Source organism: Tetrao urogallus, assembly GCF_951394365.1.
Source record: "Tetrao urogallus genome assembly, chromosome: 16".
Lineage (NCBI taxonomy): Eukaryota > Metazoa > Chordata > Aves > Galliformes > Phasianidae > Tetrao > Tetrao urogallus.
In genome coordinates, this window is record NC_136829.1 from 10,569,006 (window position 1) to 10,596,822 (window position 27,817).

At 60.3% G+C, this 27,817-nt stretch overlaps 3 protein-coding genes across 3 annotated transcripts; all 3 read left to right on the top strand.

Moving 5' to 3' along the window:
* Positions 1-4,141: 4,141 nt before the first annotated feature.
* Positions 4,142-15,287, top strand: HM13 (histocompatibility minor 13; the record flags this gene model as incomplete). Its single annotated transcript, XM_079543493.1, has 12 exons — positions 4,142-4,312; positions 5,432-5,530; positions 6,678-6,760; positions 7,671-7,759; positions 8,482-8,567; positions 8,683-8,808; positions 10,543-10,600; positions 11,074-11,157; positions 11,476-11,512; positions 12,546-12,648; positions 13,111-13,196; positions 15,137-15,287. The coding sequence occupies 12 exons, from the start codon at positions 4,142-4,144 to the stop codon at positions 15,285-15,287; spliced, it is 1,173 nt and encodes a 390-aa protein (XP_079399619.1).
* A 5,346-nt stretch (positions 15,288-20,633) lies between these two features.
* Positions 20,634-21,132, top strand: ID1 (inhibitor of DNA binding 1; the record flags this gene model as incomplete). Its single annotated transcript, XM_079543528.1, has 2 exons — positions 20,634-20,948; positions 21,091-21,132. 2 exons carry the CDS (start codon positions 20,634-20,636, stop codon positions 21,130-21,132), a joined length of 357 nt encoding a protein of 118 aa, XP_079399654.1.
* Positions 21,133-23,214: 2,082 nt separating this feature from the next.
* Positions 23,215-27,816, top strand: LOC306952528 (bactericidal permeability-increasing protein-like; the record flags this gene model as incomplete). Its single annotated transcript, XM_079543243.1, has 16 exons — positions 23,215-23,344; positions 24,336-24,515; positions 24,650-24,764; positions 24,911-25,039; positions 25,118-25,273; positions 25,355-25,418; positions 25,517-25,577; positions 25,665-25,756; positions 25,835-26,011; positions 26,102-26,161; positions 26,458-26,625; positions 26,766-26,833; positions 27,070-27,112; positions 27,352-27,445; positions 27,520-27,593; positions 27,748-27,816. 16 exons carry the CDS (start codon positions 23,215-23,217, stop codon positions 27,814-27,816), a joined length of 1,680 nt encoding a protein of 559 aa, XP_079399369.1.
* Between the last annotated feature and the right edge of the window lies 1 nt (position 27,817).

Here is a 27,817-nt window from a genome sequence, read left to right on the forward strand (position 1 = left end):
GCGATTCTGAGGACGTGGAGCTGCTGAGGGACACCCAGGGTACTCCAGGTCTAGCTGCTTCTCCTCTGGAATGGGGGATGAATGGGGCTGGGTCCCCTCAGCTGCATGTGGGGTGGGTATCAGGGTGGCAGCCCAGCTCCTGGGGGGCTGGAGGTGAGGCTGCGGCCCTGCAGGGCTGCCAGCAGTGAGGCTGGTGCTGCTCGTGGCTCCCATCCTTCACAGGGCAGCGGGGAGCAATGAATGCCCACCTCAAGGACAGGAGCCTGGCAGGGAGAGGGGCTGGGGGAGCTCTGGCAACATCATCTGGTACCCCCAGCCCCTCCATGCCAGAGCTTCATGCCATGTCTCCCTGGAACCTGTGTTACCTGAGGTTTTTCTGCTGTCTCTGTACCAGTACAATGGGGAAACCCCTCGATCTGCAGAATAAACCACGTCTGGGACATGCTGGTCTCTGCCATGGGGAGCCAAGTGCCTTGGCTGGGGCAGAGGTTCCGCTGCAGCCAGACTGCATGAGCTTCAGCTTCATCAGCCTGAACACCCCAGAGCAGGAGCAGCCTTAGCCTCTGGCCACGTTTCTTTAGCCACCCTGTGCTGAAGCATCAATTCCTTACCCAGCAGTCACAGCATCATCCCCTGCAATGGCAGAAGCCCTCGGCACCTCTTTCTTCCCAGAAAGTCCTCAGAGAAGGGCTCGGCACCAACTCCAGTTGCTATGGTGCAGATTTAAAGCCTCCGTGCAGGATTTGGGAGCCCCTGGGAGACCCAGCCTAGGCCAGGAGCCAGTCCCTGGGTGCCCTGGGAAGGGGCAGCGGCAACAGGAAAGGACGTGCCGGGCTGCAGCGAGCAGCAAGTGACCCCAAGCACACAGGAAGGTGACACTGGGGCTGCATGGGCTCTGTCTGTTGTTTTTAGGCTGCACTGCCGGCGAGTGGCTGGGATGTGGCAGGGGAGCCTGCTCAGCAGGCCTGGGCCCCGTGCCAGGGAGGCTCCGCAGTGCCCTCCTGCCCTGCACAGGTCAGGAGTTTCCATTTGCTCTGCATCCCAAGCATGGGGAGCCACCAGCAGCCAGCATCGTGTAGCCAAGAAGGGCCCAAGGGGATGTTTTCCCATCTCTGTTGAAAGCTGGGCTCTCCTGCATCCCTTGGCACTCCCGAACCTGTCAATGTTTGCAGTGTTGCTGCTCCCTCCTTGCTGCTGCTTTGGCTCCGGGTGCTGCTCTGTGCCCCAGTTCCTGATGCTGCTGGATATGATGCTGCAAGTCTGTCCTGCAGCTGTGGCCAATGCTTCCCTGTGGCGGGAGGCGGGGAAGGGGGGGGGGGGGGGAAACGGGATGGAAAGTTGGCAGCCAGCAGCGAGGGGAGTGGAAAGAATGAGCTCAAACCCAGAAAAATGCGGCCGTGCTGGAGGGTGGGAGGAGAGGCTGGGGGGGCTGCAGCAAGGCACTGGGAAAGGGAAGGACAGAGGGAGGAGGTGCTGCTGGGGGACAGAGGCTGCCTGTGGCCCCCAGCTGGGGTCTCACCTGGGCCAGTATAGCCAGGGCTTGGCAGCACTAAGAAGTGCTCTTGGCATTGCCATATCCCAGCGCCATCCATCCCTGCACAGCCACTGTCCCCACTCGGAGAGGGCCGAGTTCAGGCCGGCTCACCACTCTGCAGCGCATCTTCTCATGAGGAGCAGCCAAGAAAAGCAAAGGGGAGGAGGGCGGCCACTTCCCTGCACCACACAGCAGGTCCTGCCCTCTCGGCCCCACTGGGAAGTCCCTCCGCTTTCCCAGCCAGAGCTGCAGGAAAGACCCATGGCCACTGGCTGGGGAGCCTTGGTCCTTGGACGGACCCCATTGTAGCTCCGAGACCCCGGCCCAGTGCCAGAGCAAGGGCACCCAGCGGGGAGCTGGGGATCCTCAGTGGAACCTCAGAGCTGCTGGCCGCTTTGGAGAAGGGCTGTAAAGGTCTTTTGAAGGTTTTTTTGATAAAAGACTCAGCAGCAGAATACGCAAGAGTGTTAGCATTTCTGCTGCTATTTTGGGTGCTGGTCTAACAGCACGTGCTGGAAGGACAGGAGTGGATTGCAACCCTGTGGCCTTCGTTCTGGGCTCTCCCCACGCTTGCAACCTGCCCTGAGAGCACAAGCAGAGGTTTTCCTGCAAAAAGAAACATGCAGAAGGTTTGGCAGCCTGCTCACAGGGCACAGGTCTGTGAGAAACAAGACCCAGAGAAACACCAGTGCATGTTGGCACTGATCTGGGGGTGAGTGGACACCCAGAGACATCCTTTTAGGCTGGGTTATGGTCACCTGGACTCTGGCTGTCCTCGCTGCGCCGTGTCATAGGGTGGGATGCTGCATACTGCCTGTCCCTTTTCTCTGTGGGAGAACTGGTGACACCATAAGGACAGCGTCCAGGCAGGAGACCAGCCCCAGAGAAAGGCACATCAGCATTCCTGTGAGGGCTTTTCATCCACCCGCTGCCTGGAATACGAAACTATCAATCACCCCAGGTCCTGAAATAGATTTTTTTTTAAAAGAAGTGAAAAATATTGGGGAAAAAAAAATAAGTAATGTAACAGAGGCCTTTTTGTCCCTGCTGCGCTCTGCTCCCCACCCATGGTTCGGCTCTGGGCCAGTTCCCAGAGCCAGTGGAGATGCTGTGATCCTCACTGCCACCTGTGAACCCCAAACCAGACCCTGGGGAAGGGACGTGGTGGGACCACGGTGGCATCACAGAGGCTGGGATACACCACAGGTTCAGGAGGCTGATTTCACCCCATAACAATGTGCAGTGCTGGTTTACGCTGGGTGAATCCTTCTTTTCCACAACAGGACAGAAGAGATTTCCCTGCTGGCAGCAGAGGATCTCGTCCTGCTGAAAGGCAGGGGCAGCTCCTGCTGACCTCTGCTGAATTTCGACTCTTCTTTTTGGGCTTTGCTGCTAGATGGAAAGAATGCAGAAAAATCCATTTTTACCAGGCCTGAGCCTCAGATCAAGCAGCTGCCAAACCAGGGCTGTGGTGATGAGTGTGGGCAGCGCCAGGGACTGTGGGACATCCGAGCCATGGAGAGGAGGACAGGGTGGCACTGAGGAGGAGGAGGTGGCTTGGTGACATGGCCAGGATGCCAGCAGCTCAGAGGAAGGGAATATTCACAAGGAAAACACGCATTTTGGCCAGTTTTCCATCAGAGCTCTGGCCTTCGTCCAGCAGCACAGGAAGTTTGCTTTCACTGACAAGGCATTTCTGCAAGAGAGGTTTCTGCTGAGCGCAGTTACAGGTGGGCTGAGGGTGTGCAGGGGACAGTGCAGCAGGGCAGAGCACACAACCAGCCCGGCGCTGGAGGAGAAGCTCAGGACTCCCAGACCTGGTTCACACGTGGTACGGGCTCGGCTCTGTCCTGCATCCCATCCTCTGTCTCCCTTCAAAAAATGCTGTCCATACTTAGGCAGCCGCCGCCGTGTTCCCCTCTCAGGCAGAATGTCAGCACAGATCCTCGCAGTGGGGTAAACATGTTCCGAGCTGACACAGCGCAGTGTCCCAGCACTGCAATCCATCAGCAGGACCAACCTCGTGCCACGGCATCGGCAGCCATCGGGCATCCCGAGTTGGAAGGGATCCGATCGAAATCTTCCATCCCGCCAACCTCAGGGCGATCCGCTCCTCCTGCCGGGAGGGCACTGGGATCCCCCGGACCCCGCAGCACAAAACCATTCCCCCTTCCTCTCCATCCCTTCGGCCCGCAGCGCCCTCTTTCACAGCCTCCCACCCAGGAGGCAAACCCTCCGCCTGCACACCCCACGCTGCACCGCAGCACCCGCCGTGCCGCCCCGCGCCCTCCCAAGGGACAGCACTGCGGGGACACAGCGTGACGTTTTTCCACGGCACTGAGGAGAGGGGGGGTTTTTGGCTTTCAGCGGTGAGATCCGGGCTCGGAGTCAGGCCGGACGGTGGAAGGCGGGGCTTGGGGGGGGGGTTGAGGAGGCAGTAAAGCGAGCGCAGCGCCGCGCTCAGGCCTTGGCCCGGGCCGTGGGGGGATGCAGCGCTCGGTCTCCTAGCAACGCGCCCCCTGTTGCCGGGCGCTGACGCGGCGCCGCGTGACGCACTTCCGGTCGGTAGGGGGGACGTGTCCCTGGCGCGCGGCGGGAGCAGGCGCCATGGCGGAGGCGCAGAACGGCAGCGCCGGGCCTCAGGCCGTGCCCGCCGCCGGCGCCCGGCCTCCCGCCACTCCCGAGGGCATCGCCCTGGCTTACGGCAGCCTCGTCCTCATGGCGTTGCTGCCCATCTTCTTCGGGGCTCTGCGCTCCGTCAGCTGCGCCAAGAGCAAGGTACCCCGGGCCTCCCGCCCCCGGCAGCGCGGCTCCCGCACGGCCGAGCGCCCCGTTCCGGCTTTACGGGACCTCGGAGCTCGCTGGGCGCTCGGCCGTCCCCGCTCCGCCTCGCTTCGAAACCCCCGCTGCTCCCCGCCGCGCTGCCCGGCTCCGGGCGGGCCCGGGTTCGTGTCCCAGCCCTGCTGCTCGGAGCCCGGCTGCTGGGGGATGCGCGCGGGCCGCTCCGAGCTGTTGTTTTGAACCCCCGTTTCTGCCGCCGTGCCTCCGTTTAATGGTGTCAGCTGTTCTTACGGTCCGGGCGCCGGAGCTGCGTGCAGCAGGTCTGCGGCAGGGAATGGCTGTGGTGTTGTGGGGATTTCCCTTCCTGCACACCGCGGGGAGCCGTGTCCCCTTGGGCAGCGGCTGTGCCTTGGCCACACTGCTGTTCTCTCGCGGTCGCTTTGCGCAGCGGCTCCTGCCAATGTACGCTTTGGGAAGCGACGGACTGGGGTGTTTGCTGCCCGAGATTCCAGCCCTGAGCACCGAGAGCGCAGCCCCTGTGCCTCCTGTGGTGGGAAAAGAGCTGGGGAGGCAATTGTCCTGCCCGGTGCTGGGGGTCTGCTTTGGGAAGTGGCTCAGAGGGGGTTTGGCTGTGTTGATGCACAGCTGTTTGGGGAACGAAGCGGTTTGAGGAATCTGGGTCTTCTGAACGCAAGGAGTGGCTCAGAAGTGAGGTGAGCAATGAGAAGGTGATTGGAGAGAAACGGCATTCAGAGGGTGAGCAACATATGGTGTGCACAGATGGGGAGGCTGTGGGAACGGCCAGGCGCGAGCAGCGAGGTGCACAGCGTTGCTCTGAGCAAAAAAGGAGGAACGTCAGTATGGGAGGCAGGGTTTCTGTCTTCTCAGGAGGAAAAGTGCAGTGAATTGTGGCAGCCCTTGGAAAAACAAATGCAGGCAGGTCTGCTTTCTTCCATCTTGGGCTTTGCCTGCGATCCAATCGCAACCCTGCAGATGACTGGGAGCCAATGGCAGTGCTGCCATGGAACCCTGAGAGCCCCTGAGTGTCTGCTCAGGTACAAAGCCAGAGCACGGGCCACAAGGTAATCCATTTGTGTCCTCTCCTTCCTTCCCCAGAACTCCTCAGAGATGCCAGAGACCATTACCAGCCGAGATGCTGCTCGTTTTCCCATTGTTGCCAGTTGCACCCTTCTGGGCCTCTACCTCTTCTTTAAAGTAAGTGAGCAAATGGTGTTGATGTGCCATGAACACACTGCCTGCCTCCTCCATGCTGTGCCTGTTCTCAAGAGTTCTCTCCAGGCTGCATAGCCTTTGGGTAATTCAGAGCTGCTGAGAGTTGAGCTCACCCCTGGGCTCTTTCTGTCTCCTTGGGTGATCTGGAGGTGAACAAACCAAAACTGGAGGGGGCTAAGCACTTCTGAATTGCAAATGCTGCTGTCTGTTGTGTTCCTTGCTGTGCTTCTGAAGATGTCTCAGCTGTGACCCTGGCTAATTGCTGGTGAAGATGAGCTCATGAGCGAGCCCGTGTGTGTCCAGATGAAGCCTCTTTAGATGTGTGGATCCAAGAAGCTGAGTTAATGAGTTCTTGAGTCACAGAGAAGCAGTCCCAGCAGCAGATGCTTTAGGCCATATGGAAAAGGTGCCTTGACTTCAAGCACCTCTGGTTCCCTGCTCAGACCAGCTCCTCCTTTAGGCCAGTGGCAGTAAGGCAGGGTATCCGCCAACCTTCTGCAGATGGTGGGGTAATAAACAGCCCCCAGATCCACAGTTCTGGCCTTTGCAAGGATCCTCTGTGGGCACCAGGAAAGGACACATTGTAGCATGACACCGTGGAAACCACTGCGTGTGGTTTTTCCGTTTCGTATTTGCATCCTGCTCTAAGCTCTGGTGCTCCAGCATTCTTCCTCCTGTGTGAGCACGTAGGCTTTAGCACGTTCTGAATTAGGGATGTGATCCTGAGGAAAGGCATTGTGTGTGTTGGAGGGCAGGAGATCTAATAATACCCTGCTAAAGTGGGGCAGGGAAGGCAGTGCTGCCCTGGGAGTGGCATGCTGCCTCGCTCTGCTCCAGCTGCGCTGTGGGGATGCAGTGGGGAGGCTCTGCCCTCCTTTCTGCAGCACAGGGGTTATTTTTTTTTAACTGAGTGGCTCATAGATGTGTCACAACTCACAGGCCTGTTGCATTTATTTTGCTCTTTCCAATTTATTTTATATTAGCAATGCAAGAATTTGGGTTATTCCGACTCTTCTTCCTGTTTCCCTGGGGCACGAACGGAGCAGCTGCCAGTTACCACATTAAGCACTTTCTTATGCTTCACGCTGGGAGAATGCAGTTGTAACCTCTCTGTGGTTTTGTCTTGCAGATATTCTCTCAAGAGTACATCAATCTTCTGCTTTCTATGTATTTCTTTGTGCTGGGGATCCTCGCCCTATCCCACACCATCAGGTAGGGTGCAGTCACGAGGCTGCAGGGTGTTGGGCTGATTTGGATGTTCTGGAGCCTTGGTGCTTCGAGGCAGAGCCAAGTCCTGGCTTGCTGCCTGTTTTGATGGATCTGGACAGCTTTTTGGGGAGGCATGTCTTGAGCGTGCTGTGAGCCCTTCCTAGGGGAGCCAGGTCATCCCAAAGGCTCAGGAATCCTTCCTGCCTTGAGCTCCTGGTAGTGTGGGTCCCACCAACATCACACCCCAAGGAGCTGCTCTGGCCTGGCACTGTCCTCACTGCTCTGTGGAGGGCAGAGCTCCTCAACACCCTTGTTCTCTTTTCTGGAACAGTTGAAACTGGCAGCTGGATCTTGTGGCACCATCCTTGGTGTCTTGCAGTAGTGTTTGGTGCAAAGTGCTGAAACCTCGTGCTGTTTGAGTAACAGATGCACTAAAATCTGTTTCCTGTTTCCTGAGCTGTGGGACACTGGGGGCTAGATGCTTTCCCTAGAGCAGTCCTGCTGTTCTGCTCAGGCTTCATCGTTGCTCTCAGCTCGGTAGCAGAGCTGTCTTCTAGTGGCATAGTCAGTTCTGGGTGAGCAGACCTGTACAGTGTGTGGGGACTGTTTGTCTCCAGTGTGTGCACACCAAGGATGGGTTCTTGCTTCCTGCACGTGATGCTTTGTGTCTCTTTCCTTAGAGCGTTTCTAGGGACAGCCACGTGCAGGCAAATCAGACCTCTGGGGAGGATGAGCTCCCCTGCTTGGTGACAAGCTGGGGATTACACTAGATCCCTGACGTGGCAAAAATTGAGACTTCCTTGTCCTACTGGGAGGCTGACACTTCGTGCTGCAGTGCTGTCTTGCAGAGGTGCAGGCAGGGCCCTGTGTGGGGTTTCTCTAGAACTCTCCTTTTCTCCAACTTTCGTTTCAGCCCCATGATGAACAGATTCTTCCCTGCAAATTTCCCCAACAAACAGTACCAGCTCCTCTTCACCCAGGGCTCCGGGGAGAGCAAGGAAGGTACGCTGGCTTGCCAGTCTGTTTCTGTTTCTTGCTCGCTTGTTTCAACATGCAGCCCTTTAAAACAGCCTCAGAGACTTGCTTCTTGCTCCTTGCTGTGCCTTGTGTGTCCTACTGTAAGCCCTGCCAGCTCTGCACAGACATGTGCTTCATCTTACACAGGCTGGCACTCTCCCTGTTGATTACCTGTGCCTGGCAGGGAAGCCCCAGAAACAGTGTTACAGAGGGGGAGCTGATGTTAAACATGCATTTTAAGCTCACTGGATGATGTAGTACTGACTGCAGTGCTGCCTCCACTGGTCTGACTCAAGTCTCTGCACTGGTAGGCTGTGATTTGGTAAGTGTCTGCCCAGTAGCTTTACTGGTAAAGGAATACTTCAACTGATACCAGCAGGAGTTAACCGGGTGCAGGAAGAGTGAGCAGATCTGCCATAGGAGAGTGTCTGAATCCAATTTCCTTGCTGACAGAAGTATCACAGATGCTGTCCATGTGGCAGAGTCTGACAAGAAGGTCTGGTCTTGCCAGTGCAGGCTGCATGCTCACGTGCAGGTTGGATGTGGTGACTGTGGATGTGGCAGTGTGCAGGAAGAGAGTCCCCTCTTCTGGAGCTGCAGCACTGCGGTCTGTGTTGGTGCCTGCTGTGAGCTTGGCCTTCTCTACTCTGCACAGGAAGGAGAGCTGGCAGGGCTGCCTCAAGCGTGACTTCTGTGTTTTATTGCAGAAATAGTGAATTACGAGTTTGACACCAAGGATCTCGTGTGCCTGGCCCTGAGCAGTGTTGTTGGGGTCTGGTACCTGCTGAGGAAGGTGAGTGGGCCTCAACTGTCCTTGGGGGGTGCTGGGCTAAGACTGGGGTTTGGGATGCAAGACCATGGCTCTGCACGTGCCGTGGAACCCAGATCTCCTTTTCTGTTGTTTTCAGCACTGGATTGCCAACAATCTCTTCGGGCTGGCGTTTTCCCTCAATGGAGTGGAGCTGCTGCACTTGAACAACGTCAGCACTGGCTGCATCTTGCTTGGGGGCCTCTTCATCTACGACGTCTTCTGGGTAAACAGGAGCTTTCCCTGGGGCAGATGCGAGTTGCAGCCATTGGCAGAAGGCATGTGCGTGGCCTTGTGCCTCTTCAGAGGCAGCATGCTGGCTGGACGTGAACTTTTACTCAGGATTTCCATCTCCTCAGCCCAAAAGGGTGCGGTGGGGATGACGACAGAATCAAATGATGACAGAATGGGGATCACCAATTGTATCTTTAAAAATGTTTGACTTGGAGATCCCAGCGTGGGCAGGGATCTCATCTGGGAGCCTGGCTGTTGTAGGCTGCCCATGTGTTCAGCACATCCCGTCCTGGTGATCTGCATTTATAACTAAGGGCTGCCCTGTGCCTGGCTGGCAGATGAGGCTGCTCTGGGATAACACCGATCCTGCTTGTATTAGTTCCTCAGCTCTGTCATCTGGCAGCTTCCTTAGCATCCTTCTGTTCTCTTGCACAGAGAACTAAATACTGGAGTGCTTCCAGGCATTTTCCCTCAGCCAGTACAGCACTCCAATGTCTTTATTCTGAGGTTCTCCTTATCTTTCTGCAGTGATTCTGAATCCCTTTTTCATGAGTCCTGTGTAATGTCTGTATTCCTCAGTTTTTCCTGTCTGCATCCACTTTCTGAATTACTCTGTTTCCAGAAGCCTTAAAACTTGCATACCTTGAGGTCTGTCCAGCAGTGCTACAGCTGCCTGAGTAATCCCTCACTGTTTAAGCCTGGCTACTGTGTCTTATTTTGTACTTGGCCGGTGCTGCCTGTGTCAGAGGTTGTCAGCTGTGCAGCTTCTTGGTCTGCGTGCTGCTTCCTCCAGTGCAGTGGACTGGGAGCAGTTAGCCTTACCAGTGCCTTGTGCTGTGCTTGGGGTGTGAGCATCCTCAGGATGTTTTGGAAAACACCATGCTCCACGTTCTTCGCTTCCTGCTGCTGCCCATCAAGGTTGGCATTCCTGATCAGTCTCTCTAAAGTGGAGAACCCTTTGCTGTGCCCTTCTGCAGGGAGCAGGCACTTGGATCTTGGCACGGATTTAATTGCAGTGAGATCCAAGGAAGGTTTCAAGAAGGCAAAGGGATTGCTCAGTCAACCAACGATACGGTGTCCCTGCATAATCCTGAGAACTTGCATACAGTGCTTTTTGCTGGTCTCAGTGTAGAGTCCTGTCAGTCACTTCCTGGCAAAGTGCAGAGCATAATGCACCTTGGAGTGTTTGCTCTAGGACTTCTCATTAATCACTAGCTCTAGCATTAGCCAGCGTGTGCTTTATTTGCTTACTGCTGGTGTAGCCAAGACTGGAGGCTGGGAGCTGGAAAGGAACAGAAATAAGGGTGGTTGACCCGTGTGCTTACAGTCCATTCTCCAAAAGATGCCAACGTTTAAAGCTGACAGTGCAATAGTGATGAATGACCTCAGGGCAAAATGTTGCTCGTCTGGTGAGTGCTCTGGTCCCTGTTGAAGCAGGCAGCCTGCTGGTGGTCGGGACCCTCAGCCGAGGGCTCCTACTCACAGTGACACCCTGCACCCTTTCACATGTAGTGTCACATTGGCTCAGTGGGGCTGAATGCAGCCTGGTTGGTGCTGCAGGCCCGATGGCTTCCCTCCGTGTGCCCTCTCCCCAGGAGCTGGGATAGCCTGTCTGTATCCTCTCAGTACTGCTGGTGGGGAAAGCTGTCTGTAGCTTCATGCCACTGATGGTATGCCTGTCCCCCATGCAGCCATGGTCACCCCAGACTCCTCTGCTTTCCCTTAGGTTTTCGGTACCAACGTGATGGTGACAGTTGCCAAATCGTTTGAGGCCCCAATAAAACGTGAGTAGCTGTTCCCTGTGTGCAGGAGCAGCAGCTTCATGCTCTACCCATGGCTCTGCCCCAGCCACTGGGTTTGGAAGACAAGATGAAGGCAGGAAGGGGCTTCTAGAACCACTTGCATCAGCCAGGAGTTGGGGAGGGACTGCAGAGCCTTTAGCTGGCTGCGTTCACCAGCACTGCCAGGGGTGGCAGTTAGCCCAAACCCAACAACAGCCATGCTGGAGGGGTGAATTGAGGGGTTGCAGGGTGGGCAGTGGCTTCGGTCCTGGGAGTTGTGGATGAAACTTGCAAGTGGGGCAGGTCCTGAATCCTTCAGTTTCCCATCCAGCGCCCAGGGTTGGAGCAGGGGAGCCGCAGAGGCCTGGGGTAGGGCTGGAGGTCCTGCCTTTGTCCCTTTGTCACTTTTTGCCAGGCTCAGCAGTGCTGAATCTGCTCAGCCCATTCTCTCCTTCACTGCCTTTCTCTGCTCGTAGTGGTTTTCCCTCAGGACCTGCTGGAGAAGGGCCTGGAGGCTGACAACTTTGCCATGCTGGGGCTGGGAGACATTGTCATTCCAGGTAAGGACACGAGGGAGGACAGGACCGGGATTGCCTCTGAATTGGCCGTGGGGAGCTGAGCAGGCAGCTTCCTCACCTCACCTAGCTTTGCCTTCTGTTCTGCCAGAGCCCCACAGCCTCCCACCTGGGCTGGGTGCTGCACGAGTGCCACAGCCCCGTGGGTGTCCCACCACAGCCAGGCGCTGTGCAGCCCTGTCCCCGTGCCGTCCCTGTGCCTCGTACCACGAGAGGGCACTGTGAGCCCAGGGATGGCCGCACGGGGGCAGTGGGATTGCTCAGCCTTTTGTCGGCCTCCATCCTCTCTCCTTCTCCCTGCAGGGATCTTCATCGCCTTGCTGCTGCGCTTTGACATCAGGTGAGTGGGTGGTCGGGAAGGGAGCTGACAGGTTGAATCTTGCAGTCTCGTGAGCTGTTTGTTGTAGAAGAAAAGGACGAGCTGGTAGCACGGTTATGCTCTCATCTGGGGCTTGGGGTGGGGATGTGGAAGAGCAGCAGGAAGAGCGAGGTGCAGGAGGAAGCTCTTGGAAACGTAGAGATGAGCAGGGCTGGGGTGTGGGTAAGTCCTGAATGCTGGGGTGAGCGTTGCTGTGCATAGGGCAGAAAAGCAAGCTTTGGGAGGGGGCCAGGCCAGCAGCATTGTTGGGCCTCACTGGCTCACGCACCAAAGTGCAGGAGCTGTGCGGGGGGGGGGGGGAAGCAGAGACAGCGTGGGAAAGAGCTGAGATGCTGGCAGCTGGGACGTGCTGCTCACACGGGTGCCAGTCAAGGCCTGGCAGTGCTCACTGCCTCTGGGCAGATGCTGGGGAACGCAGCTCCTTCCTACGCAGGGAGCTGCACCTGCCACCAGGGTGTAGCTTTCAGCAGTTACCCCACACTGAATGTCTCCAGCTCAGGAGCAGCTGGGAACGGGCAGCCTCGTGCCACTGCCATGGTGTGGCCTCATTCCTGTTGTTGTTGCACAGACCCTCCCAGTCTGTGCCAGCCTTTCCAGGTGTTCCCACCCACATCCTGCTTGCACCTGCTGGGAATCCCAGCTCCTGCAGCCTGCCCATAATAAAACACCGTGTGCTGGAGCGGGCTGCCAGGGGAAAGCAGCTGTGGGACCTCTCCTGTGTCCCAGCCTTGACCCCTATGCTCTGCAGCTGTCCAGCAGCAGGGTTGTGCACCTCCTTCCCTTTCCCACCACCGTGCATTGGTGTTAACCCATCCAGGCCTGCACTGCATTCATGGGACTGGGGGCTGTGCTGGTGGCAGTGCCTGTGGTGGCCCATGAGCAGGGACAGAGCATGGCAGGAGATGCCCTGCATAGCTGAGCTGGCTCATTTTCAGCCACTGGCACCCCAGAGCCGCAGCCCAAGACAAGTTTTGCTCTGTTCCCTTCCCTACAGCTTAAAGAAGAACACGCACACGTATTTCTACACCAGCTTTGTGGCCTACATTTTTGGGCTGGGCCTGACCATATTCATCATGCACATCTTCAAGCATGCCCAGGTAAGCTCTGCTTTGCTGCTTCACACAGATGCATGCAGTCTGACACGCCAGCCTGGCCACAAGTGTCCCACAGCACGCCAGGAAAAAGTAGATGCATTCCTTCTCTTGGTTTTGCTTTTCCTGTGCCTTTCCCCCTGCTCAGAGCCCTGGAACTGAGCCCTGCTGGAGCAGGCAGCGTCACTCATCTGGGCTAGTGCTCTGGGGGCTCTTTGCAGCTGAGCTGCCTTGAACTGCAGAGCAAGGGGGGTTCTAGGAGCTGCATGCTGTGGGTGCTTTTGCCAGTCTGCATGGAGGCCAAGTTAGAAGAAAAAACGAGCTGCTCTTGAAGCAGCTTTCTGGAGCTTTAACCAATCTGTGACAGATGCCACAGGTGCAGAGGGAGAAGGCCAGCATTCCCTGCCCTCCTACTGAGGATTGGGTTAATTTGTGGCTTGGTTTCACAATTGTTTTCCTTCCTGGCAGCCTGCTCTTCTGTATCTGGTCCCTGCGTGCATCGGATTCCCGCTTCTCGTGGCCTTGGCAAAAGGAGAAGTAACCGAAATGTTCAGGTGAGCCTCAGCTGGGGACGGAGCTGTTTTGCCTGTGGCGTTGGAGCGCGTGAAGCGTGCAGATGTTCCCAGGCCTGGGCACAGCTGGAGGGACGGGTTCATCTGGGCATGCTCTGCGTGTGTGTGAGTGCATGCATGTAGGCGGAGGGAGTGGGTCTGTGTTTCTACACGCTGGCCCTGGCTCCAGCCACCTCCTCGTAGCCGTGTGGGAGCCTTGGTGCCGTACCAACAGGCAGGCAGCATCTGGTGTTGCTTTACGCTCTGGTGACAAGCTCTTCCCATGCGCTGGCAGGCAGGGGAGGGTGGGACCGCACACCTGGTGCAGAGATACTTGGTCATTGTGTCCCAGGGCCTGTGGGTGGGGGAGAATGGAATTGGATCCAGCTGCGAGTGCAGCCAGGGCTGGTTTAAGCACATCCCAGCCTCTGTGCTTGGATAAAGGAGACGCTTTGCAACCCTGGGCCTGCAGAAATGGGGAAACGGATCTAGAAAAAGGGGTCTTTGCTTTGCTGCACTCCTTCTCTTGAATGCTTTTATCCAGCCACTTCCCACTGACTGCAGACAGGTGGGCTTTGGTCTCCTGCATGCTGTCCCCTTGCTCCAGGCAGAGCAGATCCCCCTCCCCCTCAGGCTGCCAGAGAGCTGTTTATCCACTGTGCTGGCTGTTGTGTGCCTGAGGCTGTGGTGGCCCCAGCACAGCTGCTTGCCTGAAAACACCTGAAGCAAAGAAGGGAAGGGAGCATCCCACCAGGGCTGCTGGGGTTCCTGTGCTTGGGGGGGGGACCAGTACAAGCCCCCACCCTGCTCAGAGGCAAAACAGTGCCTGAGTGGGGCCTGGGCTGTAGCAGCTGCACACTGGGGAACAGGGCTGCCGCCGGCCTCCTTCCCCTCCCCTGGGAGATGCAGGTATGCGTGTTCCCACCGGGCTGTCAGCTGGGCTGGCTCCACAGCCCTGCAGCACCTGCCCCTGCTTTGATGTTTACTTCTGACGCTGCTGCAGGCACTGAGTGTCCTGGGATCGTCCTTCCTGTGCACCTGGGATCCTGCAGCCGCTCTCCCTGTGTGTGGTGACTCAGCTGCTCGCAGCAGCACCTCCTCTCTGTGCCAGGAAACACATGGGAGAGACGAGCTGCAGGGCTGGCCCCTGGGTCAGCGCGGTGCTCGGGGAGCCTGGCAGTTGCCTATGGAGGAATAAGGACACGTAGAGCACTAAGCATGGGCTGCACCAGCAGCAAAGCTGCCTGCTCCCCCCTGAAGTCACTCTATTTGCTGTCAGAGAAAGCAGGATGTGGCAAGGCTCCTAACGTGCAGGCCAGAGGCCCCGTGCTGCAGGAATCCCCCCCACCCAGGTGTGGCTCCCTTGCACCTTTGTGCTGCACCAGCTCCTCTGAGTCAATCCCTGGGGTCTCAGCCATGCGTGAAGTGCCTGGGAGAGGGCAGCCAGGCTGTGCTGCAGGGTAGGCAATGGTAGCTCTGTGATGTAGCCCTGGGGAAGGGGTCCTCGTGGAGCAGAGCTGGCTCAGCCTTCTGAGCCTCCCACTCCCATCTGCTCTGCATCTTTAGATGTCAGGTGTGGGAAGACTTCTGTGTCCTCCAGCCCCACGCAAGGCAGTAGGTCTGCTGCCCACACAGCCCCTGTGCTGCTCTCGTTGCCAGCACAGCATCCAGGCTCCTACCCCCACAGGTTCCAGCTGTCCGGTTTCATGCATGCCTTCAGGAGCTGCTTCTTCCCTGAGTCTCAGCCCTCACAGCATGGCCCTGGGCCAGCCTGGAGGTACCAGCAGACGGAGGGGATCCTGTTCTGCCTGCACAGGGTGCTAGGTTTGCAGCTATCTCACTCAGAAACTCTTCTGCTTTTTCTTTCTGTTTCTCCCCCCCTCCCCCCCCTCCTTTCTGTCCTGTCCTTCCCCCTTTCCCTTCCTGCTTCCTGTCTCCTGCAGCTATGAGTCCTCTGCTGAAATCTTGCCGCACACACCAAGACTTACCCACTTCCCCACCGTGTCCGGCTCGCCAGCCAGCCTTGCTGATTCCATGCAGCAGAAACAGCCCTGTCCCCGCCGACGCCGGCAGCAAAGCCCCAGTGCCATGTAGCAATTGCACGCGGTGCCCTTTCTTTGTCGCTCTGGCCAGGTAGGGGCTTGTTCCAGCTCTGCCCTTTCCCCATGCAGCAGCTGTCACCTTACTGCTGTGGGCTGGCCGCCCCTCCTCTGCGAGGCAGAAATCACGAAAAGGGAAAGAGGCTGAAATCTCTGCCCTGGTGTGCTCCCAGGTTTCCTCTGTTAGGGCCCAGTTGTGGAGCTGGCCTGGCCCCTCTGTGCCCCCCCCTTGTTTCCCCCCTGTGGCTGAGGGTGGTTGCAGTGGGGCAGCGCTCATCTCCCTGTGGCCAGTGGCAGGAGCCCACCCCGACCTCAGTCACTGTACTGAGACAAACCCAAACACACAGTGCCAGGCTCCTGGATGCACCAGGCTCTGGGCTGGGTTCTGAGACATGCCAATCCCCAGAGAAGGGCTGACCCTGATAACCGTTCTGCTCTCGTTTCTTTGTCCCCAGCTATGAGGAGAGCTCTACCCCCAAGGAGGTGCTGAGGGCCTCCAAAGAGGAGACGATAGAAGGTGACAAGAAAGAGAAGTGACCTTGCCCATGGACCAACCCTGGCGCCGCTGGGCTGAGGCCCTTCCAGACCCTTTGCAAGTGACAGACGAAACAGTTGTGCCAGAGCATCGTGTTGTGTGTGTTGGAGCAGCCGCCCAGGTGGGGATTGATGTACACCACATATCCACCCCTCCTGCTGCCCCCCGGGGCCGTGCAGCCACACTCTCCTTTGCTTTGTCTCCTACGTGAGTGCAAAGCAGGCAGGGGACAAACCACAGGCCGGTTTTTAAATTTTGTATTGTGCATTTGCTTTCTCTCATATTAAACCATCTCAAAGGAAGGAGAGGTAATGGGGCCGTGATTTTTGGCTGCTGGAACCTGGTGCACAAGCCACGGATGGGAGTCCTGACCCCTCCGGCAGCCTTTTTCTTCCTGTGGGATTTGGGCCCCTGATCTGGTCTGACTGTTTCTAAGAGACCTTCCCCTCCTGCAGTGCTCTGCCCTTCCCTGGCCTCTTGCCACAGACCCAGGTTTAGGGCCGTAGCTGCTGTGCCCAGTAGGGAAGTTTGAGTCCCTGGGGTAGGAGGGGGCTGTGTGCAGCTCACAGCACGCAGTGTCATCCATGGCTGCCTCAGGGCCTGCGTGTGGAGGATCCTGCATCTCTCTAGCTGTCCCCTCTGCCAGAATAAATAGAAAGTGCTCACTGGCTTGGCAGCCCCTCCACAAAAGCCATATTGAGCTATTATTCCCCACATCGGCTGTGAGCACTAAAAGTGGCGCCTTGCGTTCTGCCATCTAATGACCCTTCGCAGCCTCCTACAGATGTTTTCTATGACTTACAGCTCCTTTTCCAACAGCCCTGTCCGCAAAAACAAGAGGGGCCACTTTAATTCCAATTAAATACCTCCAGCTAAGCAAACAGTGTGCAGCAGGGCCTGGGCACGGTGCGGCCGACAGGCCCGGCCCATGGAGTCGCTGAGTCTAGACTCCAGATGTGATTTCAGCAGCCTCCAGCGTCCCATGGAAAATGACACGGGCTGTGCCGTGGGGTGCTGCGCCCTGCCCGGGGCTGTGGATCCGGCACCACAACCTATGGGGCTCTGCCTCCTCCCAGGCTTGAGCATCCTGGTGCCCCAATGCTTTTGCGCTCATCCCCGTGCAGCTTTTGGGGTTCTGAAGGATTCAGGACCGCGTTGGGGCCCACGCCGTACCCCAGGCTTCGCCCTTGCATTGCCTGCTGCCTCCTCTCTCCCTCCTCCTGCCCACAGAGCTGAGGGCAGCGGGTTGCTGGGAGCTCTCCAAGAGCTCAGGGCTGCGCCATGAGGAGCGGAAGGCACTGAGAGGGGAGAGCGGGGTCACCCCAGCCCTGCCTGGTCGATAAGCGGGGCAGGGCCCGGAGGGAAGGAAGCGTTCAGGCCCTGCAAGGAGCTGGGAGCAAAGCTGGCGCCTGGGCGGCCCCGAGCTCACCCGCCCGTGCTGCACCTGGGTCCTGCAGAGGCTGCACGGCTCCGCTCTGTCTGGGCCACCTTCCCCTCCCCGCAGGGTCCCTCCGGCTTAGGGGGAGGACACGGAAATGCAAACGCCCCGGCTCCGGTGTGAAACCTCAATGTGTGGAGCTGGGGGACAGGACAGAGCCAGCCTGCTGCAGCTGCGGAGCTTGGGGTTGGAAAGCTATGCAGATGCCTGTGGCCATGTTCCCCTTTTGCCAGGGGTTGCAGCTGAGCCCTGTGCCCTGGCGGGATGGGCTGTGGGTGCAAAGGGGGTTCAGATGCCAAGCATGGGTTAAGAAGTGTTGGTGCTTGGGGTTGCCGCTCACACCGTGTGTTTTACCCAGCAGGGATGTGAGGATGTGTGCTGGATGCAGCACCCCACTGCATCTGCTTTGTCCAAGCATCCCCCAGCCCAGCTGCAGCACCAGGGGACGGAGATGCCTAGTGCAGACTGTGGGGGTGCTGCTGATGAGAGCCGGGGTCCCACGGAGTGCCGGCGCCTGACCGTCGGCTGTGAGCTGGGAGAGGAAGCAGGAGAGAGCAGCCCCATCCCCGGCCTGCTGGCGAGGAGGGGCAGGAAGCTGGAATAAATCCCAGGAAGGGCCGCCTGGCTCCAGCTGGTCTGGGCTGCAGCGGATGGAGCCGGGAACGGGAAGGGAGAAGGTGGGAGGGGAACGCAGGGGGGCTTTTCTCAGGCCTCAGCCCTTCTCCAGCTGTGTAACGGGTGCCGGTGGCCACACGGCAAGGTTGGAGCTCTACAGTGCCCCGCTCTGCCAGAAGCCCTATTCAGGGCAGGGTGGGGTGCTGAGGAGCCGTATAGGTGTAGGGATGGCTAAGCTGGAGGCAATGCACAGCCCCAATCTGGGTTTTGGGGTGTGTATTCACAGCCTGGGGCCTCCATTCACTTGGAGGACAGCCAGCCTGAATCCTGGTGTCTGCAGATCTGTGCATCCATGCAGGTCCGTGCTGCTCAGCCGTGTGTCTGCATCCCGATCTGTGCTACTGGGACACGTCGTCCTTCCTGAGTCTGTTACGCTGCTGCTGCTGCTTGGGCTGCAAAATCCATCCTAAGCCCCAGCCCCCAAAATGCAGCCAAGCTGCGGAGCCCTGCACGAGGCTGGGTGCTGCCACGGGGCTGTGGCAGCGTCCCCATCATCTCCACAGCACAGGCGGTGCAGCTGTGCCCTGTGTGGTCCCTCCGGTGCCGCGGTGGGGGGAACGGCCGGAGGCTTTGATGTGCTCTGCTGCTGGGCAACCCCTACTCGGCGCAAAGCAGCCACAATCCCGGCCAGGCTGCGCCCCGCCAGCGCCATATGGCCGAGGCCGCTGTTACCGAACCGTGTGCCCCTTTCCCAGAATTGAGATGGAAATGAAGCCATCCGTCTTGCCCGCAGACACCGGCGCACCCGCTCCCAACTGCGGCCGAGGCAGCGGTGCAGGGCTGGCATCCCCGGCACCCCAACGTGCCGAGGGGGGTCCCTCAGAGCCACCTAATGGAATGGGGCGACCACGGGACACCCATCGCTGTCCCCTCACCACCCGGGGTGGCCGATGCTCAGGGCTGGCTCATCCCAGCCGTGGCGTATTGTTGGCGGTGCAGCTGGCGGGCGCCCGGCTCTGCTGAAAGGCATTCCTGTGCACAATGTCCTCGGCCTCCCCGCCGCGGCCAGGCCAGCACCGCCAGATGGGGGCTAATTAGTGGCTTTGAGAGCCGTGGTGGGAACCGGGCAGCACCAGGCCCTCCGCGGGGCTCTGAATGGAGGGGGCGACCCCAGAGCTGTGCCCACCCTGGGAACCGCACTGGGACAGAGGGATGGTGACAGAGGGCTGGAGGTGCTCACAAAGGCAGCGGGGTGGGGGTGGAGGGGGCAGAGGGATGGAGGGACTGGGGGATGCGGCTCTCACAGCCAGGCTGGCAGGGCAGAGCCGAAGGTGATGGGGTTAAAGGCCCTCTGTGTGCAGAGCTCTCCAGGACTGCTCCCTGTTTGCAGAGGAGGAGGATGAGGGGAGGCCTTTAACTCACTTCGATCCAGGGAAGGCTGCTGCGGCTCTGCGCAGAGCCATGGGATGGACACAGGGGGGAGAAGGGGGGGGTCTGACCTACAACAAACCCCTGCCACGAGGGCAGGACGGCGCGGCCCCTTGCAGCCACAGCAACGCCTGCGCACCGACCCCCCGCACAGCGTACCTGCTGTATGCACGTGCGTCTGTCCACGCGTGTTTCTGCATCCACGTACGTGCATGTGTGTGTGTGTGCATCTACGAGGTTTTGTGCGTGTGAACCTATGGTGCATGTGTGCACACACCTACGTACCCACGTGTCCGCGCTGCCCGCACGGTGCCCGGAAGGCCCTCAGCTGTGCCGGGGGGGGGGGGGGGGGTCCCCACGCAGCCGCCCCGCTCGGTGCTGCCCGGCCCCCGCAAAGCCGTGACCGCACCTCCCTGCAGGTGTGAGCTAAGGTAGCGATCATTAACGCTAATTAACGCTTAGATCGGAAGCCCTTTAGGGCAGGGACTGGGTTTCTGTTTCGTCTTCAGACCGCACGAAGGTTTCCACCGCCCAACCGGCCCCAGGTGCCGCTCACCGGCGCCCCGAGCTGGGTGTCTCCGTGTCCCCATGGGGGTGGCCGTGTTCCCGCGTTCCCGTGTCTCCGTGGGGGTGGCCGTATCCCGTTCCCGGGTCGGGCTGCAGGTGCCCCCCCCCCCCCGCCCCACTCCGCCCCCGTCGCCATGGGCACCGCCCGCGCGGCGCCGCGCTGACAGCGCGCGGAGTTTTATGAATGGGTGACGTCACGGCCCTGGCGTCTAACGGTCTGGGGAGGCGGGAGGAGGGGGGGGGGCTACACGAGGCCCCGGGGGCTGCAGTGAGCGTGTGGGGTCGGCAGGGCTGGGAGAGGGAGAAGAGGGAGAAGAGAGGCTGCGGGAAGCGCGGGGCTGCGTGTCCTGGGGTGCAGAGGATGCGCTGGGCTGAGCGGAACCGGGAATGCGAGGATCCCGGGAGGGTGCAGGGAGACACAGCGCCGGGAGCCCACGGGGTCACTGCCGATGGGACTACGGCGGGGCGGGCGGTGCCTGCTTGTATCCCGCACCTCGAGAGCCACCCGCACCCCCTAGGACCCCTTCCGCATTTCTGAGCTCCCCCCCAACTCCATTCTCCAGGCTGCGGACCCTTTAAGGCGCTGCCCGTCGGGGCGCATGAATGGGGCTGGCGCGGCTGTCTCCGCCCCCTCTGCGCTGCTATTGGTCGTCGCTCGCCACGAGGCTCCGCCCCCCCGTCGGCGGCGCTCTATAATTGGCGCTGCGCAGCGCAGAGCTCCCACGGCCGCCCGCAGGGTCCCGTTGCCGCCGCTCGACATGAAGGTCGCCGCCGCCGTTCCTTCGCCGCTGCCCGCCGGTCCCGGTGGGGCACTGAAAGCCGTGCGGCCCGGGGAAGCCGCCCGTTGTGGGCCGGGCCCGGGAGCTGTAGCTGCTGAGCAGGCGGCCGCCGCGCTGCTGTATGACATGAAGGGCTGCTACTCGCGTCTTCGGGCGCTGGTGCCCACCTTGCCGCGGCACCGGAGGGTCTCTAAAGTGGAGCTCCTGCAGCATGTGATCGACTACATCTGGGACCTGCAGCTGGCGCTGCAGCCCGGCCCTCCTCGGCCCCCCGCTGCTGCTGAGCCTCCCGAGGTGAGTGCAGCCCTTCCGAATCCTTCCCGACCCCCGGGTCACGTTTCCATTCTCTGTGCGCTTCTCCCGGTCCTCCTCCGGTTGTGCCCCGTCCTGTTGTGCCAGCCCCGTTCACACTGACCGCCCGCTTCCCCTTCTGCAGGCTCCGTGCATGGCCGCTGCCGACCGCATACTGTGCCGCTGAGAGAGACCTCCACGGACCCGAACGGGGCCCCCCGCGCACGGACCGGACCGGCAGCTGTGGGTTGTGCCGAAGTGCACGGAATGGACGCCCCTACGGAGCCGACGGCCGCGGCTCGTAACCTTCTCAGATTGCTGAGAGCATTCCCTGTATTGTATATTACAATGATGCTGGAGAATATTGTTCTACAATAGCTGGAGTTTTGTTATTAAACAAGCCCTGATTACCAGGCAAGCTTCTTCCTCGTGGTCGCACTGCATGGGGCTGCTGGGGGGGGGATCTGGGCACGGAGCATCAAACCCGTAGGAGCCATTCTGCACTGGTGCGGGCTGTTTGCACGCGGTGCGGCAGCACTGGGGCTGGGCTATGGTGGTGGTGCTGGGGCGTCCCGGGGCGGGCTGGGGAAGGGGAACCTTGGGATGGAGCAGGGAGCACCTGGATTCCCAGATCCTGAGCTGGCCGTGGGTTTTCCTGTGCACCCTGCGGTGCCGGAGGCTCTGGGCTGGCTCCTTGCTTCCCCTTGGGGCGGCCACAGCTTCCTGGTGGGGGGTTTGGGGCGCAGGCTGCTGGCTGGGGCTTTCTGCGATGCGCTGCTGGGACTGCAGATGTCACATCCCTGTCCCAGCACCGTGCTTGTGGAGCCGGTGGCTTTGCCCTGAGACCATCATGTCCTGCTACTTAATCTGCCCTGGGTTCTGGCGTGGTTTGAGGCTAAGATTTGGGCTGGAGGGAAAGAGGCTCCCATTTCTGTTCCTGCCGTGGGAAACAGCAGCAAGGCCTGGAGCTGCCCCCTGCAGGTGGGTGCCGGGCTCAGGGCTCCGAGCCCACCTGGGTCCCACACCTCGGGGCAGGGCTGAGCTGCAGCTGGGCCGTTGTCGGGCAACTCCTGGGCCTGCCCTCGCCCCGCTTCCCCACAGGGATGCCCGTGGTTCTCCCATGACTCACATGCTGTCACCTGTGAGTCACTCCAGCAGCTGGGCAGGGGACACTGCGTGGGACAATTCCCCACGTGCTGCCTGGAGCTGTGGCAGCAGCTGTTGTGCCTGGGATGCCCGTGCAGCTGCTGCTCACCCTGGGATCGTGGTCAGGGCATGAGCAACGTTCCTGGTGAAGGAAATTGCATTGGACACGGTTGTGCAACTACGGTGGCACTGGAGAGGCTTGGGTGCTCACGCTGGGTGTGGTGTATCCTGGAACAGCCTGCAGGGCTGGGGGACAACCCAGGCTCTGGGGGCTCCAGCTGCATTCCGCAGGCTGACTCTGGGTGTTCATACCCACGGTACGCTGATGTGCCCCTGATGAGGGGATGGCTGTGTGTCCCACTCTGGTTGGGATGGGATGGGAATAGTGGGAATATGGGACCCACATCGCTCCTGCAGCCCCATCCCTGTGCGTGGCCAGTAGTGCCGCTGCACAGTGCTGCCTTCACAGCTGCGTGTGCACTTTTCCAGCACAAGCAGTCCCTCCCAGCAGAGCGAGGGATGCAGGGAACTGGGATGTGGCCCAACCGAGCCCACCTGATGCCAGCAGCGGAGCATGTGGGAAGCGGGTCCCTGGGATTGCACTCACCCGTTGTCCCGCCTTTCTCCCAGCACCTCCCCATCCCTTTCCAGCACTCTGCTCCCGCAGCTCTGGTTCCCTCTCCCGGTGTCCGCTCGCACTACACGGCTGAACCCGGGGGGCTGCCCTGGGGGGGGATTCAGCACTGCCTGATGGAGCGTCTGGCCGTGGTCTCTACGTGTATCATCATGGGGAGCAGAGCTTTGCGTATCGCTGCTCCCACTGTCCCAATCCTCTGCTCCCACCCTGCTCGGTGCCATCGCCACGTGGCATCCTCCTGGTTTGAGGCACAGGGACATGTTGTGGCAGGGACACAGGGCGGGCACCGCTGAGAAGAGACAGAGGGCAGGGATGAGGCCAGCAGGGCTGGGCTGAGTGCTGCCACGTGCCGCTGTGCCGGATGCATCCACGCCGGCATCTGTGGGAAAGCCCCAGGGAGGGCCTGGCCCCTGCGGGCACCCAACAGGTCCTGGGTGCTGCGGTGGGTGCCTGACTCATCCCGGAAGGGATTAGGGACACGGGGACATGGGTGATGTTCCGGTCCAACCAGCCCGTCCACCCCGGGATGGACATTGGCGTCACAGGTCCCTGCTGCCCGCTGTCACTCACAAGGAAAGTGGACCCACCATGGGACCCGCTACCCCTGTTGGCCACGGTGAGGATGGGCATGGGGCACCTGGGGTCGGAGGGGCAGGATGGCACTGAGCCGGGGTGCTGGGATGGTGCTGGTGGCTGGGTTGGCCTAGGGGGAAACGCAGCTATGGGTGCCCAGAGGAAGAGGGCAGTTTTTAAGGTGCGCTGTATGGGGCTGTGGTTTGCTCAGCAGCGGTTGGCCAGGGGTCTGTGTCCCATACAATGCCAGGGTGGGACCCCACACCCAAGAAGTGTGCACTGCAGCTGGGCTGTGTGTGTGTGTCTGTCCACACTCCTGGCCACTCATTGTCTCTGGGCCAGCAGCATTCCCTCCATGCAGCCCCCTGCCCCATCCCCGCAGGGGATTTCCTTGGATGGGAGTGGGCTGTTCCCTGCCTGCAGTGGGTTCAGAGCTCAGCTCCTCACCACCCGCCGGGGCTTTCAGCAGGACCACAGAGTTCTGCTCTCGCTCTGACTGGCCCTGCCTTCCCGTCACCCTGCGCCTGGGGCTGTCAGCTATGTCCTGGGGCTCCCTGACCCTGTATGACCCAGAACCCTCCTGAGGTGGGAACGGTTACACAAAGGCTGAACCCATCCCCAGGCCCACGTTGTCCCATCTTCCTGTTCCTCAGTTGTCCTTAGGCAGGGCGCGGAGGCCCTGCTGGGTCCCCACACATCCCTATGTGCTGTCCCCTCTCTCTGGGACACGAGGGCAGGGCTGTGGTGGTGCCTCCATCCCCGTGCAGCCCACAGCCAGAAGTGACGACGCGTGGGACCCTCTCCTTCCTGCACTCCCAGGAGAGGCGCAAACGGGGAACAGCAGGGGAACTGGCTTCCCCTCTGACTCACACGTTGGGCAAGGCCGGGCTTTTGGTGGCTGGAGCACCGCGGTGGCCCCGATGTGCGCACGGGAGCTGATGTCAGTCGATGTGCCCCGATATAAGGCCTGAGCTGGTGAGGATGCTGGGGGCTCCGCATCGGCTGGGTGCCCTCAGCCATGTGCTCTGCTCCAGCTCCAAGGCCCTGCAGATGTTCTGGTGCCAGTGGGAGTCTCCCAACCCGTGTCCACCTGCTGAGCGGTGCAACCCTGGGGATGTGGCTGTGCCTCCTGCTCCTGATGGCTGCCTGCGTGCCCACCTCCACCTCCAGCCCTGGTATCAAGGGCCGGGTGACCCGGAGTGCTCTGGAATATGGTAGGTGTCTGCACTTGCTTGGGCTGTGCTGGTGGTGGGGGGGCCTTTAGGAACCACACGCAGATGCTGAGGATGGGTGTTGGAGGGACTCTGGGTGCCCCTGTGCCAGCCCTGAGCTCCTTGCTTTGCCCCAGGCCGGAGCTTTGGGCTGGATCTGCTCCGCTCGCTGCTGCAGAAGGAGCACGATGTGAACCTACAGGGCTCCTACCAGGCCCCATTCCTGGGGAGACTCAACTACACCGTGCCTCAGTAAGAGCTGCCCACATGTGTTCGTCTCATCCCCATCCCTGTCCGCATCTCCATGTCCCTCCCCATCCCCATCTCCACATCCACCCCTGTCCCTTTTCCCCATCCCCGGGGCACTGCTGTGAGCCCCAGCCACCCCTTGCGTGCAGGATCCACATCCACGAGCTGCAGATGAACGACTCCACCGTGGACTTTGCTGAGGATGTGGGTGTGCAGCTGACAGTGCAGCGTGCCCGGATCCAGCTCAGTGCCACCTGGCGAGCACAGCTGGGTGCTTGGTGAGTCCTCGCTGGGCCGGGATGTGAGGACAGGGACAGGGCCACCTCTGTCCTCGTGCTCAGCTGTGCCATCCCCAGGCAGGACAGCGGCTCGCTGCGGCTGCGTATCAGGGACCTGGCGGTGGCTGTGCTGCTGGGGCTGGGTGCTGATGAGCAGGGCCAGCCCTCCATGTGGGCTGCAGGCTGTGACGCCCGCGGCACCGACCTGCGTCTGGAGTTCCACCAGGGACAGAGGTGACCGTCGCTCCATTGCTCCTGCTGTGGCTCGGGGGTGGGTTGGGGAGGTGAGCTGAGCGCCTGCTCTGTGCCCCACAGCTGGCTGTACAACCTCCTGGTGCCGCTGCTCCAGAGAACCCTGAGGCAGCAGCTCAACAAGCAGGTGAGCTCGGCTGGTGACTCCAGTGCTGCCCCTGTGCCTTGGACTGGAGCTCAGGGACCCCTACCCTGAGCCTCCCTGACGCTCTGCTCTGCTTCCAGCTCTGTGTCGAGATCCAGAAAGGCATTGGCAGGCTGCAGGACAGCCTGAAGAATGTGCAAGGTGGGTGGGGAGAGGGGGTAGTGGGACAAGGGGCTGGTGGGACACGAGGGTCTGGCTCATTCCCTGTGTGTCCCCACCACCCTGCAGTGTCTGCTCAGCTTGACCCCTTTGCTGCCATTGACCTCTCGTTGCTGGGACAGCCAGCGATCACAAAGCAGCACGGGGACGTTGACCTCAAGGTAGAGCCATCGCACAGGGAACTGGGCTGGGCCTCACGTTCATCAATCCAAATATCATCCCTGGGTCTGTCCTGGCAGGGAGAGTTCTTTGGGGTACGCGGGCGGTGGCAGAGCCCTTTCTCAGCACAGCCTGTGGAGCTGCCTGAGCTGCAGGAGCCCATGCTGCTGGTGGCTGTCACCGAGTTCGTCGCCAACACTGCAGCCTTTGTGTATTTCACAGCCGGAGCTCTGCGCAGGAACATCACTGCTGAGATGGTACGGGTCAGGGCAGAGCTGCTGCCCCCTGGGGTCCTGGCCGTGGTGCCCCTGTGCCCCCACATCACCCCAACCTCTGTTGCCTTTCAGCTCCCACGGCGCTTCCCCCTGAAGCTGAACACAGAGAGCATGGGGAGCTTCGCCCCGCAGGTGGGCATGGGGTGGGGGCGATGAGGCCATGGGGAGGCATGTGGGAGGGATGGGACGTTTGGGATGGAGTGCAGGCAGGCTGAGGCATAGGGTGGGATGTGGGAGAGATGGGATTCAGGATGAGATGCAGCTGGGACAGGACACAGCTGTGTTGTGATGCAGGAAGATGAGACATAGGATGGGATGCAGCTGGGATGTGGGCAGGATGGGGTGTGTTGTCACTCCCTGGCTGTGGCGCTGCTGGGTGCTGGCAGTGCCATGGCAGCTTGGTGCCAGCCCTGCCCTCGCTCTGCCAGCTGCAGCAGCACTTCCCCAGCCGCCCTGTGGAGCTGCACCTCTGGGCCCGCCGGCAGCCCCTGCTCTCCTGCCATCCCAACGCCCTGCATGGGGCTCTCTTCGGCTCTGCTGAGGCCTTCGTGGTGCTGCCCAATGCCACCCGAGTCCCTGCTTTTCTGCTGAACATTGTGAGTGCCAGGCTGCCACAGCACTGGGGCTGGGGGCTGTGTGTGCTGGGGCCGTGCTGGATGACACAAGGTGATGCTGGGGCCATGCGGGATCGATGCTGGTGCTGCTCCGGTCTCTCTGACCTCTCCTCTTGTTGCAGGATGTCAATGTGACAGGGAAGCCAACCATTGCTGGGAACAGGCTGGTGGGCACAGTGGGGCTGAAGAGGTGAGTCCCCAGCCCTGTGCTGTGTCCAGGCTCCTTGAGCTGTCCCCACACTCCACCTCTGGCTATTCCCATCCCTGGGTCCGTGTCATCGGCTCCGACTCCATCCTGCTCCTGATTCTCACCTGTGCCCACTGCCCTGCTGCTCAAACTCTATCCCAGTCCTCAGCCCCTTCCTGCCCTATGGAGGGGACAGCCCTATCCATGCGCTTGATGCTGACTCCTCTCTCTCCTCTCAGCCTCAGCGTGGTGCAGGTGATGTCGTACGTGGGCCCACTGCAGGTGAGTGGTGGTGATGGGGCCACAAGTGGATGAGGAGGGGGGGGTGAGGACAACACCCTGCATGGGGCCAGGGGCTGAGGGAGATGTTCTGGCTGCGCTCACGGATGTCCTACAGGTGGAGAAGCTGGAGAACATGCTGAAGTTTGGGCTGTGGCTGTTTGGGGTGCCCTGGGCCAACAGTAAGTGCTGTGTCCCCTTCCTCCTGAACCCCCAGTATCTCTGTGCCACTCCACTCACAGCTCTGCTATCCCTGCAGAGCGGCTCCGTCCCGGCATCCCGCTGCCCACCCCACGTGGCATCACCCTGCTGCACCCACGCCTGTCATTGCACAAGGTGGGTGCCACCCCTGTCCCCTCACCCCTGTCCCTGTGCCACCATGCCCTTCTCTTACCCGTCTCTCCACGCAGGGCTTTGTGCTCATCGCCACAGACCTGCACTACAAGCCTTGAGCCCTGCATCAGCGTGGGAAGACGCTGGCACTGTACGCTGTATTGCATCCCCATCCCTCTCCCCATCCCACTGGCATCTCGTGCCCTCACAGCCTCGGCTGAGCAGTGGGTCCTATACCCCATCGGCTGGGATTAAAGCTGGCAGTGTGGCTCAGCCTGGCTGTGTGTGCCTCGTCCCGCTGCCAGCCCCGCACGGAGCCATCACCACCGCATTACCGCGTGGTGCTCCGTGGGGACGGCGGCACCCACTCGTGAG